General features: G+C 36.6%; 1 protein-coding gene across 4 annotated transcripts in view; it reads left to right on the top strand.

Moving 5' to 3' along the window:
• The window catches only part of LOC150080669 (mitochondrial import inner membrane translocase subunit TIM44), a 198,339-nt gene that overhangs the window by 121,679 nt on the left and 58,370 nt on the right, over positions 1-18,290 (top strand). For all 4 annotated transcript variants that reach the window (XR_016547431.1, XM_090381988.1, XM_090381989.1 and 1 more), the window contains exon 10: positions 3,586-3,710. Coding sequence is in view for 3 of the 4 variants with exons in the window: in XM_090381988.1 (XP_090238114.1) it covers positions 3,586-3,710 (125 nt within the window). In the remaining variant the exon portion in view is untranslated. The remainder of the gene's footprint in view (positions 1-3,585; positions 3,711-18,290) is intronic.

Genomic DNA, 18,290 nt, shown 5'->3' with positions numbered 1-18,290 from the left:
GAGGCAAAAGTGTTTCTTGCACTGCTTCTATTAGAATGAGCAGCAGCCTGGAAAGCACAGTAATGGAGATTTCCAGGACTGTTGGAAGTCATAGTGGAACAAGTAAATACATGGGCTGTGTTATGGTAACCAAGAGTAGGAACAGGTGCATGTATACTTGCATGTACACCAATGCTAGGAATATAGTTAATAAATTTTATGAGCTTGAAGTGCTACTCAAGACATCAAAGGCAGATATTGTTGGTATATCAGATATAAGCACTGCAGAATTGGAATTTGGGGAATATAATGTGAACAGGAAGGATAGACAGGACAGGAAGGGAGGAGGGGTTATGCTGTTAGTTAAGAAACACATAAAATCTAAGGAAGTGCATCCAATTGATGTTGGTGAACAATGCAGTGTTGAGTCTGTTTGGTGTGAAATAAGCACTGGGAAAGGAAAAATGAGAATAGGTGTGTGTTATAGGCCTAATGAATCTGATGAGTATAATGAGCAATTGTACAGAGAAATACAGACTGGGCAAGTAAATCAGAATGTCTTATAATGGGGAATTTTAACTTTCCAGATATTGACTGGAACTTGTGGATTGGTGACTCACACACTAACAAGACTTTTGTGGATTTATTGAATGACATGTTTTCTACAGCAACATGTTTGAGAGGCAACCGGAGGGAGTAATACTCTTGATCTGATTATCAGCAGTGATTATTCATGCATTAAGAATTTGCAGATAAAGGAACCACTGGGTGACTGATCACAATGTACTGATGTGGGAATTACTTAAAAAAGAAACTACCATCAAAGCTAAAGGGAAGGGCTTTTGCTTTTGTAAAGGTGACTACAGAGATCTCAGACAGTTTTTAAATTCTGTACAGTGGGATTAACTGATGATGTTACCAAAGTTGAATTCTAAATGGGGGAAGCCTTCAGGGGCTTAATTTTGGAGGCTACTAGGCTTTTCATTCCAACTAAGAAATACTGTTCAAGGTTTAGGCCTAAATGGATGTCAGATGAATTAATGAGGCACGTGGCAGAGAAGAAAAATGTATGGTATGCATACAAAGTATCAGGTGACACAGAAGCCTATGGCAGGTTTAAACTAGTCTGTAATCAAGTCACAAAGGAGGTTAGGCAGGTGAAGGCAGATTACGAGAAATCTTTAGCAAAGGATGCAAAGAAAAACAGCAAAGTGTTCTTTACTTATATAAACTGTAGAAGGAAAGGGATGAATCAGATTGGACTGCTTAACATAGATGGGTTGACTATTGATGATCATGGTCAGGTAGCTGATAAACTGAATGAGTATTTTGCATCTACATTTTTTGGCGCCTCCATAGCCAGGTGGGAAGGAGCAGCAGTGCGTAGCACATGCTTCTTGATTAGACCGGGGTTTGAGCCCGTCACCACCAAATACGGAGGATGCGGAAAGGTCAGGGAATGACCACCACATATCTCGGAGCAATATGGCCTTAGTTGCTAATGCTCCTAAAAACTAAAATAACAAAAATAACAGCATCTACATTCACACATGAGGAGTTATTCAATGAGAGGAGTGCCAGAAATTTATCAAATGCTAACAGGGAGCTAAGTGATTTTATAATAACTGAGAGCAACGTGGAGGAGAAATTGTTGAAGTTAAACATAAGGAAGGCACCTACAGTGGAGGGGATCTATCCAGTTATATTAAAGGAGGCAGCAAAGGAAGTAAGCAAGCCCTTAGCCATAATTATGAGAGCTTCCTTGGACTCAGGGGAGGTCCCCATGGACTGGAGGTGTGCAAATGTATCACCAATTCACAAAGAGGGTTCAAAAGGTGACACAAGTAACTGCAGACTTGTTAGTTTAACTTGTGTTCTGGGGAAAATAATGGACTCACTGGTTAAATAAGCATTGCAGGATCATCTAGAAAAGACTGCACTAATAGTTAAGACACTGCATGGGTTTGTTAAAGGGAGGTCTTGTCTGACCAATTTGATTGGATACTATGATGTGGTCACAAAGGAACTGAATGCCAAAAATAATTTTGATATCATATACTTGGATTTCAGGAAAGCTTTTGATACTGTTGCACATGGAAGATTGCTGTACAAATTGCAGAAGTATGGCATTAAGGGTAAGTTGCTACAATGGATAAAGGGATGGTTGAGTGGGAGACAACAGAGTGGTAATCAGTGGACACTGCTCTTTGTGGGCAGATGTTTTTAGTGGAGTTCTCCAGCGTTCGGTGTTGGGCCCATTGTTGTTTTGTATATTTATCAATGATATTGATGAAGGTATATCAGGTTTAATGTACAAATGTTTGCAGATGATACAAAGTAGGCAGGGTTGTTAACGACAGTAAAGACAGTATGCTACTCCAACTGGATCTAGATGTTGGGAAAATAGGCTGTGAAGTGGCAACTGAAGTTTAATATTGACAAATGCAAAGTACTGCATATGAGTAGCAATAACTGAAGAGAAATGTACTAACTGTGTGGTACTACACTCAGGGAAGTAGAAAGTGAAAAAGACCTGGGGATAATTTTGCAGTCAAATATGAAATTCGCTGAGCAGTGCAGACGGGCTGCCAGGGCAGGTCAGGGAGGTGAGTATCCCGTTATACAAGGCAATGGTCAGGCCACACCTAAAGTATTGTGTACAGGTCTGGAGGCCTCATTTTAGGAAGGAGGTAGAGTTGCTAGAACGAGTACAAAGAAGGGCAACAAGATTGGTGGGCCTAACAAAGGAATGCTCTTACCAAGAAAGGCTCAAATTCTAGAAATTGCAGTGCCTGGAGAGTAGGCACCTGTGAGGTGATCTGATTGAGGTGTATAAGGCCTTGAATGGGTTGAGCAAGCTGAATGCTGATGTGAGTCTTCCTCTTGCTCAGACTAAGAACCTGAGGGGGCACAATTTCAAATTGAAAGATAGTTGTAGAATAGATGTGCGGAAATTTGCTCTTAGGCAGTGGGTAGTTGATTGGTGGAAGAGGCTTCCATCTTTTGTTATGGAAGCTAATAACCTAAATAAATTTAAGGCTGAGTCATAGTCCCACACAATATCTTGCAGGTGGGTTGGGGGGGGGAAGTGTTCAGTGACTTTCTTTCCAAAAATCACTGAACATTGCAGTTCTTGGACTTCACTGATAAGGATCCCTGTTTGGTTTGAAAAAATTTCTTCAGACCCTCAAACACCTGCAGACACCTCTACCCCCAAACATTTAGACTGGACTGTAGATACTTTCCAATTGCCCATACTGTAGTATAGCACATTCTGCTGCATTCTGGATCAAATTATGTGTAAAAATTGACCATGTCAGTTTCTGATATGCACATCAAATGTTAGTATCTTGCAATAATTTTCTTCTTTGAATAGTAGTGAAAGTTAGAGAGAGAGAGATTCCAGCAACAGTGACATCGCCACCTCACATACCCAGTAAAGTCTTAATTTTGATGTATATGTAGTGTTTTGGTATCAGTATACACTCGCCAAATATAGATATTTTCTTGCTCTTCATAAGGTATAAATTTTCTTCTTTATTTTTGTTTTTTCCCCTTATTTTTAATTCAGTTTTCATTTATTGTAAGTATATCCTATAATTTTAGGTGGCATATTTCAAAAGACAGAATTATCAGAAGTACTAACTGAAATTGTGAAAATGGATCCTTCATTTGATAAAGGAAGGTTTCTTAGGGATTGTGAATTTGAAATTATACCAAACATTTTAGAGGTGAGGAGAAAAAAAAAATTGTTTCCGTTTTTTATATTGAACAGATTAAATTTTTATAATTTATGAAGATTTTTATAAATTATAAAGGTTATTTTTATAATTTATTAAGGTAACAAATAATTATTTTCTCTTTATCCTTCCTTAACTTTTGAAATAAAAAAAAAATCACAGGGTGCAAAGTCAGAGGTGTAGGGTAGATGAGGAACACATTTGACATTAATGCTGGCTAAATACTTGATGCTAGTAAGAGCAGTGTGAAGTCTCATATTGTCATGATGCAGCACCCACCTGCATGCAGTTGTGGTCATTTGCGTTGAATGTAATCCCACAAAGTGTGCAGTGCAGTTCTTTTAGTAAGATCCCGTAACAGTCGTGTGATGTGGCACAACATGCTAGTAAACCATTCCTTGAATGTCAAAAAAAGAGATGACCATAACCTTTCCTGCAGAAGCTGAATTTTTGCTTTTTTCAGTGTTGGCTAGGACATACACTTCCAAACAGAGCTTTGTTGCTTACCCTCTGGATAAAAATGATGAAGCCTTGCTTATCCGTTGTTATCATCTTGTGCAGAACCTCGCTGTATTCAGTAATCATCTATTGCGGCTCCTGACTAACCTCTGTACAAACTTGCTGTTCCTCAGGTGTACTTAGTTTATATACATAAAATTTATATAAATATAGGATTGGATTAGTTTGATTGGATAATGTATGTTAATATATGATTGGATTAGTTTATATACATAAACTAACATGAACACAAGCAAAAAAAAATAAAAAAATAAACCTGTGCAAAGTCTATAAACAAAAGCAATTTCATGTGCCTTTACATTTACAGCACTTGTTAGTTGACTGCTTAAGAAAGACCACTCTTATGCATTACAGCACAGCACAGTATTTAAGTGCATTTTGAATGCTGTGTGCATTGTGGTACATCGCTTCTAGTGCCATTTTATACATAAATGCATAAAGGCAGTGAACATGGTAATGAGCAAATGTTGGACAGTGTTGTAAATAATATCAAAATATCCACTCCACCTTTTGTTGTTTTTCTCCCCATTATATCAGCAAGTGAATAATATATAGAATAACAGTTTCAAAGGAGCATTATTTCCTTATTTGAATTGAAAAAGAAATTATATAAAGTTGAAAACACCATCAGGCATCGTCTTAAAAACATGACAACAAAAGCTTATGGCATAAATAAATACTCTTAAATACTTTTATTCCCAGGAATACAGGCAAGCATATTGTGACCCTAATGGCTATGGACAGAAAGGCACAATATTGGTAAATTGATAAGGTGATATTTTGGTTATTCTTTTAATTTAGAAGGTCATTTTAATCTGAGTGTAGGAGTGTTTGTTTATTATTTTTTCAAATTTACACAGCAGTTCGTTGGCAAGTTTTCACATACCAAGCAGAGAGCACTGGAAGTATGGTTTGAAAAGAACCGGAAAATCACTTTATGTATTGTGGTCTGTGTTTAAATGGCCAACTTTGAACTAGTCAAAATGTCCCATTTGGACATTTTGACTAGTTCAAAGTTGGCCATTAATCTGTCTGAATATCTCCTTCTGGGGAACAAGGAAAGCCATGTGAAAGGATGGTTACTTTTTGCTTGTTCCTGTTGATGTTGCTCCTTTGATTGTGCTGTATGGGACAGATTTCCTCACATCAATTCTGATATCAGAAAGACAATTAAAAATCTTAGGCAAAAGGCCTTCAGGAACCATATTGTTAACTCCTTGAAATGACCAGCTTGATAGGTAAAATACAAGTCAATAAATAAAAGGTAATATAAATTTATTACATAATAAATATGTAAAACAAAATTAGTAAAAATATAAAAGATAAAGTTGCAGCTTTTCAAGCTGTATTGCTCCTTTATCAAATTCCATAGGTTCAAGAGATAAACCTCTGGGAATATATACAAATAAACCTCATGATTTGCTTGAAGTACAAGGTTGATCAGAATGCATAGCAAGGGAAGAAAAAAACTATAAAATATTAAATGCTATTAATAAAGCTCCTGAAGTAGCATTTGATGGACACCCAATTATAAGCTATACAATATGGTAATGTGGTTGTTTTATTGTAAATGGTGGACTTCATAATAAGGTGAACACAAGATCCCCCATTTATGCTTTTTATTAGGACCTGTTGTAAGTTTATAAAGTATCTTAAAACCAGTATGAAATTTAAATTTTGGGCATCATTGATAATCTTGACTTCTGAGCATTAAAATGACAGTGTTACTCATACCAGTAGTAGTTGGAGATGGCAGAACAAGGAAAGTTGGCAATTGAGGGTGATATTTATATTGTCCCTGAGTATGAGGGACAATATAAATATCACCCTCTCATATCAGTAATATGACCCTTGAGCCTTCTGTGAGATTCTCCCACATAACAAATTGCTGGATCCAGACATCATATAGAATAGATAACACTGCACAAGAAATGGTATGGAGTCTTGATATATTAATATAGGATTGGAGTTTCCTTCCAGAACACCCCAGTTCTTTATTGCCATTATAAGGCACCTGCAAAACATTATGGCAAAATGCTCAGAAATACCTGGCTAATGGAGAATGAAGGCTGTGGCAACAAATTTAAGTGATGGGGATGAAAGGAGAAGAAACAGTTCATCAGGCCAACTCACAAAAGATCCAGATAATCAAGAATGTGGAGAAGTTAACTGCATCTCATTAGTTCCACCTTTATCCCAACAACTTTTGTATCTCTGAGCTGGTGTAAGACCAGGCCCACATAAATAGAGTATGAGCAGTGTTGTGGAAATGTTCAGAAGCATGCATAGAGCCATACTTCATGAACTGGCTAGTGTGCAGGCTCTTCCCACATTGGGCCTTAGGTACCAGAAGTGCAGTTGCTGTCCAAAATCCACATTGTAGTAGTTGTCCAGAATCTACATTACATTTCTTACATTATTTATCCCTCCACCCCATTATCATTCCAATTTGTATTTTGAATATATGACATATTATTTTAATTGCTTGTATATTTATAAGCCATATGCCTTGCCCTTGTACTTATGAGAGTATAAAGAAACATGCAACTCAGAAAGCTGTTCTATGATTTTATCCTTTTACATATTTTATTTTATTCTGTCTTTTTTTCTTTCTTTTTTTTTTTTTTTTTTTTTTTTTTTTGTCAGTTTTATGCTTTACAGATTGCTTTATTATAAATTTATTTTATTGCTTACTTTATGTAGACTTTTATTAATCGGCTTATTTTATGCAGAAGGTTGCTGTTTCAAGAACTTTAATTAAAAAGCTTATGTTAGCTTACATTAACTTTGCAACAAAGTCCTTTTTACAGATAAGTGAAAAAGACTTTCTTAAGTTTTGTAATGACTTGTTCATTTTTAGTTTATTTGTATGAAAAACTTCTTGGTTAACTGATTTGAGAAGGGAAATTTATCACTAAGCTTAAAAAAAAATTATATCTCTAGCGAATACAGAATAACAGTTGCTTCTTAGATATTTGTTGAGAACAGAGAAGGGCACTTCAAAGTAACATTAAATAAATTATTACTGCTGATAATTTTTAATAAATTATCAGCATATAATTATTAATAAAATATAATTGTTAATAAATTATTACTGCACTGTTACATTGGCCATTTGACTGAGTGATACATAATTATCATGCTAATAATGAGTGGTTTCGGCACCTCCGTAGCCAGGTGGGCAGGAGCAGCAGTGTGTAGCACACGCTTCTTGATTAGACCGGGGTTCGAGCCCGTGACTACCAAATACAGAGGATGCGGAAAGGTCAGGGAATGACCACTGCATATCCCCGGAGCAATATGGCCTTAGTTGCTAATGCTCCTAAAAAACCAAATAACAACAACAATAACATAAGTTGTTTCAATCTAATCAAGCATTTTTGATGAAATTCTTCCAAATTTTAGTTTTAAAAATCCATTAAACATATAGTCCTGACTATTCCATTTTGTTTTACTTATTCTCAACTCTAAAGTAGAGATTGTAATTTTTTTTTAATTATGCTAATTAACAAAATTTTGTAAAATTGAATTATTTTTTATTTTTTTTATTATTGTTATTTATTTTATTTATTTATTTATTTATTTTTTTTTTTTTTTTTTTTTTTGTTAATAATTTAATGTGTGTTTTCCTCAATGCATTTTTGAAATCTGATCCGAATGTTGCTAATCCTCCATGACAGCATACAAGGTATGGTTATTAAATAATGAGACTATTACAATAAATAAATATAAAAAAATATTTCATACCTTACAAGTTACCCCCTTCAAAATAATTGCCTTGAGGTTACACTTACTGTTCCCTATGTTTCTTCTAAGCACAGAAACATTTCTGGAAGTCATTTTCTGAATTCCTTCAGTGGATTCCTTAGTACACTTTTCAGTTTAGGGACGACAAAAAAAAAGTCACAAGTGGCTAAGGCTGGTGAGTAGGGTGCTTGTTCACACAAAGATTTGTTTTTGGCAAGAAACTGGCAAACAGAGAGTGTGTTGTGTGCTGGAGCAGTCTTGATGGAGCATCCAACCATCCTACTACGATTCAGGTCTCTTCTTTCAAATTTTTTCACACAACCTTATCTGAACTTCAATGTAGTATGTTTGATTGGCAGTCTGATTTGGTGGGACATATTCAGCCATAATAATTACTTTAATATCAAAGAAAACAAATAGTATGGTTTTCATTTTTGACTTTGAAATTTTGACATTTTTGCTTTTTTTGGTCTGGGGGATTGTTTTGTCTTCCAATGCATTGACTGCCTTTTAGTTTCTGGGCTATACTGGAACAGCTAGTTTTCATCGCAAGTAATTACAGTACTCAAAGTCTGGATCTTTTTCAGTTTTTTTCAAAACATCTTCACAAACTTCTTCTCATTCTTTGATCCTCTTTCAAAATTTTGGCACCATCTTGGCACACTTTTCTCATGCCTAAATTTTTAGTTAAAATTTGTCCATTTCTTTGTCCATATTGAGTTCTGATGCAACCATTCTAATTATTAAACAATGATTACTTTTAATCTCAGTCCTTACCCAGTCCACATTTTCATCAATTTTCATGGATACTGGGCAGCTCGGTCATTCATCATCTTCCACATTCTGTCCTCCTCCTAAAAATCTTTTATGCCATTCAAACAAGTGAGATGCCATTCAAACAAGTGAGAACATAGTTCCTGGTGCATAATAGCCTTAGATGCTAATTCACCAATATAATCTTAATGTAATCTAATCTTAACATAGTATCTTCATAGCATTAGCATTAACAGAGGCATTTTGTTTCTATTTCATATTGTTCATTTCTGTTTCATTTCTATTTCAATTTGTTTTCTATATTGTGAAACATTTAGGTTATTGCCATAAGTAAAGAAATATATCCTGTGGTTGTAACAACTGATGATTGACCCAGATATTCTTCTAATTTTTGCCATTAAAGTAGCTCTGTCTGTTTTTTGCTGTCAAATTATCACTTGCAAAATTTATATGAAGTTCTTTGAGCTCAGCTTATACAAGTGTCACTGCCGATTCACCTGAAAATTTCATTTGATATTAATCAGTCCTATGTTTTCATACTTACTATTTGTTAATGGTTCAGTATTTGATGCAAGAAAGCAAGCTTATGCAGCATCAACCAAAAAAAAAAAAACCCACTTCCACTTCACCCCTCTGTTCGTTCAAAATACCTGTCCAGCTGAGCCTTAAACTTATTTAGGCTATCAACCATCCACCACAAGGGATGGAAGTCTGTTCCACCAACCAACCACCCGCTGGCTAAAGGCAAATTTCCGCACGTCTATCCTACATCTGTCTTTCCTCAATTTGAATTTATGCCCTCAGGTGATTTTTCTGAGCTAGAGGAAGAATCCCATCAGCATTGAGCATGCTTGAACCATTCAAGGCTTTATACCCCTCTATCAGATCACCTCGCTGGTGCCTAGTCTCCAGACACTGTAATTTGCAAAACTTAAGCCTTTCTTCGTAAGAGCACCCCTTTGTTCCATTCACTAATCTTGTTGCCCTTCTCGGTACTCGTTCCAGCAGCTCTACATCCTTCTTGAAATGAGGCCTCCAGACCTGTATACAGTACTCTAGGTGTGGCCTGACCATTGCCTTATACAATGGAATAATCACCTCCTTATCCCTGCTGGAAAAATTCCTGTATATCATTGACAATACTCCATGAGCTACTCTTGCAGCCCGTCTGCACTGCTCAGAGAACTTCATATCTGCCTGCACAACCACCCCCAAGTCCCTTTCATTCTCTACCACTGTCAGTGTAGTACCACAGAGTTGATACGTTGCTCTGGGGTTGCTGTTTCCCATGTGTAGTACTTTACATTTGTCAATGTTAAACTTCATTTGCCACCTCTCAGCCCATCTGCTGAACCTTTCCAGATCCTGTTGCAGCAGCATAGTGTCAGTAGTGTCCTTGACAACTCTGCCAACCTTTGTATCATCTGCAAACTTGGACATTAAGCTTGATATACCATCATCAATATCATTTATAAATACAGAAAACAATAATGGACCCAACACTGAGCCCTGAGGGACTCCACTAATAACATTAGTCCACGATGAGCAGTGTCCATTGATTACCACTCTCTGTCTTCTCCCCCTCAACCACCCCTTTATCCATAGCAGCAATTTGCCTCCAATGTCACACTGCTCCAATTTGTGTAGCAGTCTTCCATGTGCAACAGTATCAAAAGCCTTTCTAAGATCCAAGTATATAATATCAAAGTTATTCCCTGCATCCAGTTCTTTTGTGACTGCATCATAGTATCCAATCAAGTTGGTCAGGCAAGACTTCCCCTTAACAAAACCATGCTGTGTCTGAGCTATAACTGAAGTCTTGTCTAAGACTTCAGTAATAATATATATATCATAATAATAGTTCATAATAATATATATCTTCATAATATCGTTCCCACAAATTTTACATAACTCATAACTTTCAGTTGGTGTTTTCTTTAGTTTTGTTAAAAATCTGAGGTTGATTTGTTGTTTGATTCCTTTGTCTATCATTTTTCTGGCAAACTGCAAAAACACAAGGTAATGAAAACTTGTTTCACTGCAATGCAAATCAGTATGTTGGAAAATGACTTGGCAGATAACCAGGAAAAAGTTCAACTGCTTGTGCCTTTGTTTCACAGGTGGCACTCACTTGCTGGTGTTTTGCACTGCTCGCACAGTCTCGTTATTTAATAGCCACACCTTTATTAGTTTTGCCACTTGTCATTCATTTGGAGGTGTCTAGGTTCAAGTTAAGGGGAAGTCTTGCCTGACCAACTTGATTGGATACTATGATGCAGTCACAAAAGAACTGGATGCAGGGAATAACTTTGATATTATATACTTGGATCTTAGAAAGGCTTTTGATACTGTTGCACATGGAAGACTGCTACACAAATTGGAGCAGTGTGACATTGGAGGCAAATTGCTGCTATGGATAAAGGGGTGGTTGAGGGGGAGCAGACAGAGAGTGGTAATCAATGGACACTGCTCATCGTGGACTGATGTTATTAGTGGAGTCCCTCAGGGCTCAGTGTTGGGTCCATTATTGTTTTCTGTATTTATAAATGATATTGATGATGGTATATCGGGATTAATGTCCAAGTTTGCAGACGATACAAAGGTTGGCAGGGTTGTCAAGGGCACTACTGACACTATGCTTCTGCAACAGGATCTGGAAAGGTTGAGCAGATGGGCTGAGAGGTGGCAAATGAAGTTTAACATTGACAAATGTAAAGTACTACACATGGGAAACAGCAACCCCAGAGCAACGTATCAACTCTATGGTACAACACTGACAGTGGTAGAGAATGAAAGGGACTTGGGGGTGGTTGTGCAGGCAGATATGAAGTTCTCTGAGCAGTGCAGACGGGCTGCAAGAGTAGCTCATGGAGTATTGTCAATGATATACAGGAATTTTTCCATCTGGGATAAGGAGGTGATTATTCCATTGTATAAGGCGATGGTCAGGCCACACCTAGAGTACTGTATACAGGTCTGGAGGCCTCATTTCAAGAAGGATGTAGAGCTGCTGGAACGAGTACAGAGAAGGGCAACAAGATTAGTGAATGGAACAAAGGGGTGCTCTTACGAAGAAAGGCTTAAGTTTTGCAAATTACAGTGTCTGGAGACTAGGCACCAGCGAGGTGATCTGATAGAGGTGTATAAAGCCTTGAATGGTTTAAGCATGCTCAATGCTGATGGGATTCTTCCTCTAGCTCAGAATAATCACCTGAGAGGGCATAAATTCAAATTGAGGAAAGACAGATGTAAGATAGACGTGCGGAAATTTGCCTTTAGCCAGCGGGTGGTTGGTTGGTGGAACAGACTTCCATCCCTTGTGGTGGAGGTTGATAGCCTAAATAAGTTTAAGGCTCAGCTGGACAGGTATTTTGAACGAACAGAGGGGTGAAGTGGAAGTGGTTTTTTTTTTTTTTTTGGCTGATGCTGCATAAGCTTGCTTTCTTGCATCAAATGCCTCTACTAATGCTAATGCTAATGCTAAGTTCTTTTGATAATTGGACAAATTTCTAAAGGTCTTTTCAGTCAGGGGTGCAACTAGCTGATGTCAGAGAAGCAAGTGGAGTTTAACTCTGTGGATTATTCCAGTTTTTTCAGCCTTCATGACACATGAATCGGTCAAGTCATTGACACTCCTAAGAAACAATAACAACAACTGAATGGTGATATTGGAACATTTTGAAGTTTTTCGTTGTCCCCAAAATGCAGAATATTATCAGCTTCAGAAAAGACTCCATCTTCATCTTTATATTTCACTGTTTCAATTTGTTTCTATTTCATATTATTCATTTCTGTTTCATTTCTATTTCAATTTGTTTTCTATATTGTGAAACATTTAGGTTATTGCCATAAGTAAAGAAATATATCCTGTGGTTGTAACAACTGATGATTGACCCAGATATTCTTCTAATTTTTGCCATTAAAGTAGCTCTGTCTGTTTTTTGCTGTCAAATTATCACTTGCAAAATTTATATGAAGTTCTTTGAGCTCAGCTTATACAAGTGTCACTGCCGATTCACCTGAAAATTTCATTTGATATTAATCAGTCCTATGTTTTCATACTTACTGTTTGTTAATGGTTCAATTGTGTTCATTACACGTGTACAGGGTAGTCCATGAGTAAAGAAATATGTTTGACTGTAAATAACAACACTACTTTAAATATATATTTTAATTAATACTGGCACAATAAGAAGGCATACATAAACTTAAAAAAAAAAAAAAAAAAAATACGTCTTTATTACGCTGTCTTTACAAAATTGTAGTCTTTTGGGCCACCAAGCGACACACAGCAAGGCATAGTTCCTCAGAAATGTTATCAAATTCTCTAACTGCAAAAACCTGTGCTTATCACAGAATTTTAAATCCAGCAAGTACAGGGGCCATTCGGTGGAACCCCACCGTCCAATCCATTGACCCTGGAACTTTTTGTCTAAGAATATGTGGATAGTTTTTGCATAGTGATCTGTTGCTCATCTTGCATTAATGGAATGATTTTGTCTTTTAGCAGTCGCAGATAGTTTTCTCCTCTCATGGTTCTCACAGAGAAAAAAGGTCTGCAAATTCTTCCTGTTCAAATTCTGCCCTAGACTGTCAAGCCAGGAGTGCTTAAATCCTTGTTCAAGAATGAAATTACATGGGATGATAAACTTTGCATTTAGATTGCTTTATGATTCTATTTAAAGTTATTTTAGGCATTTTAAGTTCCATACTTTTTGCTTGCTTTAATATCCTTTCAGATTTCTTTTGATATTCTCTCTTAAAAGTTCCAATTGGTAGCTCTCTTTGAGATATAAGGTTTACCAGGCTTTGGTATATAGTGCAACGTTCCCACTTCATCAGACTTCTTCACAATTTGCATGGTCTTTATTATGTACAGTTTATGCCCAAAAAACTTAACAAACTGGCACGCACCCTCTTCAGCATTTTTATACTTTGCATGCCACTCTTAACAGTTTCAATCCTTTTCTTCATTGCAAAGCTCCCAGTAAAGGATTGAAATAGGAACAGTAAATTGTTAACTTTAGGAGCCATAGCAAGGGGTTTTTAATTTAAAATAGATGTAAGACAGCAGTATAATCCATGATATCAGTACAGAATTCACTTTCAAAATGGCGAATTTAAACAAAAAAGTAATCACGTGGCTTGCCGTTTTCTTTTTTTCAACACTTCAAGACATTTGCGCTGTATGTAAACATCCGACCTCAATGTGCCGTTATTTGAGGTGCCATTATTTCAACAGTATACTGTATTTGCATATATATTTTAAAATTTAAAATTTTGATGTACCAAATCTAAATACATATGCAATCCACTTTGCAGCTGATTAACTTAGAATCATTTTTACATGTGCAGTTTTGTCATTTTTCCATTTGCTAAAATATCTCCAAACATACATTCCCCTTCCTGTACTAATTTGAGATAGTGTAACCAAGAATTTAATAAACAAAATTATACTAAAATCTTACTGAATATTAAATAGCAGTTATTATTTTTGCTGGCCAATGAACAAAGAATACAAAAACATTTTCAAGAAATTCAGTTTATTTGTGATCTGCATTTCAAAAATTTTAAAATTGGTATACCCAGAGTATATTCCTGGAATTGGAAATGCAGAGCACTTCCCCATGTTTTTCCCAGCTATCATTTTTGTAATAGTGCTTACGAAATGGGAATTCCCATTTTGTAAGCACTAATTGTTGGCATAGAACCAACTCAAGAAAAGTGCTTCATTAGTGAATGGTTGTCATGGAAAGAAAATCATATTACCAACATTAGAAAACTCATCAGTCTAGGCTTAATAAACAAACCAGTTAATTAAATTAAACTTATACTACAGAAATTTTCAGGTGCCTATCCAAGTGATAATGCACCTTTGAGGAGAATATTAACCCCTTCATCAGTTTTTAAGTAAACTTCGTTTCCTTAAAACCTCCGCAACTTCGTTGTGAATTTTATGTCAGAGGTTCCCAAACTTTCTCGGTTCACAGTGCCCTTAGTGTCTCAGTAATTTTTTCACGGGGCACCTGACCAAAAGAAATACCTAACAGTTCCGTTTAGTAGTTGGGTCCAAACAACTTAATAAGAAATGTTGAAACTGTGAACTACCTCAAGCAAGTAGTTCGCACGTTGTCCAACAGATGTTGAGTATCGCTGTGTTTCCCTCGAAAATATAAAATATTCCATGGTGCACAGTTTGGGAACCGCTGTTTTATGCAATAAACATTTAATTCCATAATTATTTTCATTATATTTTACATTGTATACAGTTAAAAAGTTTATTTAAAAGGTATTTTTAAAATTCTTTATAGACATTCCAGAAGGTCAAGGACCGATTATAATTTTTCCTATTGATTATTATATTCGTTAAACACGTTTCCATTTTGTGCGATGTGCTCGTGGGATGAATTAATCTCATTAATCGAGGCTAGCCTGTACTTGTACTTTTTAAAATGTCACAATGTAAATCTGGAGAGTAAGTGGGTTCTAATGCACACTGTGATGAGTTTAGTTCAGCATAACTAAACACAAAACTCGTCTCTTCTAATCTTCAAACTAATCTTCACTTCATACTACTAACTTTTATTAACCAGCTGAAAGAAACTACAATACTGTTGTTCCTTTCAGAAACACATAGTTATATTTCTTTTAACAAATCATATGGTAGGTTAATGCTATGCAGGGTAGAATGGAGGTGCTTTCTGAAATCATTTTTGAAACTGAGGAATGCAGAGCTCTGTAAAATATAGCAATTTAAAGTTGTAACTTTAAAGAAATGAAAAAATACACTTCTTTGTCATTCAAAAAAAAAAAAAAAAAAAACTTGATCCCCAACCCTGTTTTTCTAGCAAGTATCCTCTTAGTTACATGATTAATGCAATTTCTGGAAATTATTGCATAAACTGAAACCAGCATTTGAACTCAGATATATTCTGAATCTATCAGACTTTGTCCCCCCCCCCCAATAGATGTACTCTTCAGATCATGAATAACTGAAACACACTTTGCAATATATTGTAATTATGGAGAACACTAACTGCAGCCAGTCACTAACTCTAGCAGTATGCCAGCTGTTGCTAAACACTTTTATTTATGCCATTAGCAGTTTTTTGCTATCATAAATACGAGGGGGGTATCAAAAAGTTCTTACCCTTACCTAGAAAGGTGAAACTCCACAGGAACTTTAATCCTTTTCTATGTACTCTCCATGTATAGTAACACATTTATTCCATTATGGAGCAGTTGTTTAATGCCTTTATCATAGAAGTCCGCACTTTTTGCCCGAAACCACGATTCCACTTCATTGATGACTTCCTGAGACGAATCAAAGTGGCATCCACGCGATGGTTTCTTCATTTCTCGAAACAAGGAGTCTGACGGTTCTATGTCAGGAGAATAGGGTGGGTGCTGCAGTAGTTTGAAGCCGCACTGGGCAACAAAGTTGCTGGTGGCAATGGCTTCTGCAAAGGTGTCAGCAATCTTGGAACCCATCGTGCGGAGACCTTAGACATGTACAGATGGTCATGTAAAATGCTGTGGGCAGACCCATAACTAATTCCCACTACATTTGCGATGAAATGAATTGTCACACATCTGTCACTCAGCACCAGCTGCTCAACCTTTGCAAACATCTCACTGTCCGTGGATGTTGATGGCCTGACTTTTCTTAGCTCGTCAAAGACACTGGAACTCCCGTTTCCACTTTTTTACCGTATTATAGGATGGACAGTTCTGCCCATACACAGCTTTCATTTCTTTGTCAAATTTCTGAGCTTTCTTGCATTGCAAATGCAAGAACTTGATCACTGCTTGATACTCCACTTTGTCAACTATAGCATCCTTCCTCAGATTCCAAGCGCCACCTTTGGTGTACAATCACCTATGGGAATTAAATTTCACATGTTAGTTATTGAATATGTAGACATATTAAAAACATCTTCCTATTGATATTTTATCTAGGTCTGGGTACGAACTTTTTGATACCCCTTTGTATGATTGATACCCCTTTCTATACTCTAGAAAAGAATATCACATATTGCTGTTTACAGATATTTACTCTATGACTGAATAAATATACAGTAATAAACTCTTTAAAATCCAGCATCATGTGGGGGAAAGAGGTGCTGGATTTTTAAGGAGGTATACCTAAGTGATTGAACAATTTTGAAGAAGCCTGTTTTGTAAATGCTAAAACATTTACATTTGGTCATTTATAAACATTTAGTCAGTATAAACATAACAGTTCAATTTATTCAATAGAATAAATCATGCTTTTGCCAGAATAACGATGGATGTGAGGTACTTTGGCAATGGAGAATAAGAAGGAAAAATGGACTATTCTTCTTGAAGAATAATTATTATGAGAAGCAGTCATTGCCAATTTACAAGACATTTTGCTCTTAATGTATGGTGGAGAAATTTAATCAGTTTCTTATACATAATAACACAGATCATTAAGGTTCGTTTTTGCCACCATTATAACTGTACCGGAGGGAAAAACAACAGGTGGTAATCATTCACTAGGCCTTCTCTTCTGTATCATTAATACAGTGGAAAGCCAAGTGTGTAACCTTGAACCATCATCTCCCTACTTTGGTCATGCACTGACAAGCTGTATGACTAGTTACAATGGTAGTAAAAACCTTGGTGAAATTAAATCTGTTGTTTGTGCATGTTGGCGAGTTGCTCTTTATAAATTATCTGAGAGATAATTTATAAAGTTTATATGCTTGCTACCTGGGAGTCCAAAACACTGATAGAACTGATATTTTAGTGACACTCAAGTCAAGTGGACCTAATTTCAGTAAAGTCCGGTCAGTCTGTGACTGCCAAATCCTCTGCACCTTCACGATGGTGGGACTTTTAGTAACCCTGGGTATAACCTTCATGTGCAAGGCCTTAAATACCTATAGGTGTGCTAGATGCCATATTTCAATACTTTCAGGACCCGCATGTGATCCAACATAACCAGGGTTTGAGATGTGAACCACATGCCACGGAAGAATGCTGCCCCCCCTGTGTGTGTGTGTGTGTGTGTGTGTGTGTGTGTGTGTGTGTGTGTGTGTGTGTGTGTTACTAGGCAATACTAGGTGGTAGATGATTCTCATCAACCAATGCAATACCACCACTTTGCTTATTGGAGGCTTAAAGTGGTGGAACCCATGTTTAGTCTCCAAACCCTCCCCCATCTCTTCCATCATGCAGTATGATTGATGTCTTTTGAGGTTATGATGGACATCATGGCAAGATCCAGCCTTCCTTATATTTCAAGGGTACAGCTCATAAAATGGCATTCACAGGCCAGCCATTAGAAAGCCCACCAGACTGAACCACCATTTGGTAAATGTCTAGGAGCATTTCAGATCAGTTTTTTTATATACAGAGTGTCTCAAAAATATTGGTACAAACGTTTAGGGGAGGTAGGTAACATCTAAAGGAATGTGAATCACATAGGAACCCATAACCGGAAATGTCATGGGAAAGTACTAGCAGAGGCACACAAGAGGTAGAAATGACACAAGACAGTAATTA

Source organism: Mastigoproctus giganteus, chromosome 9 (assembly GCF_048544385.1).
Source record: "Mastigoproctus giganteus isolate SK-2022 chromosome 9, ASM4854438v1, whole genome shotgun sequence".
Taxonomy (NCBI): domain Eukaryota; kingdom Metazoa; phylum Arthropoda; class Arachnida; order Uropygi; family Thelyphonidae; genus Mastigoproctus; species Mastigoproctus giganteus.
The sequence above is the reverse complement of the archived record's forward strand: the minus strand, read 5'-3'. Positions and strand labels throughout refer to the sequence as shown.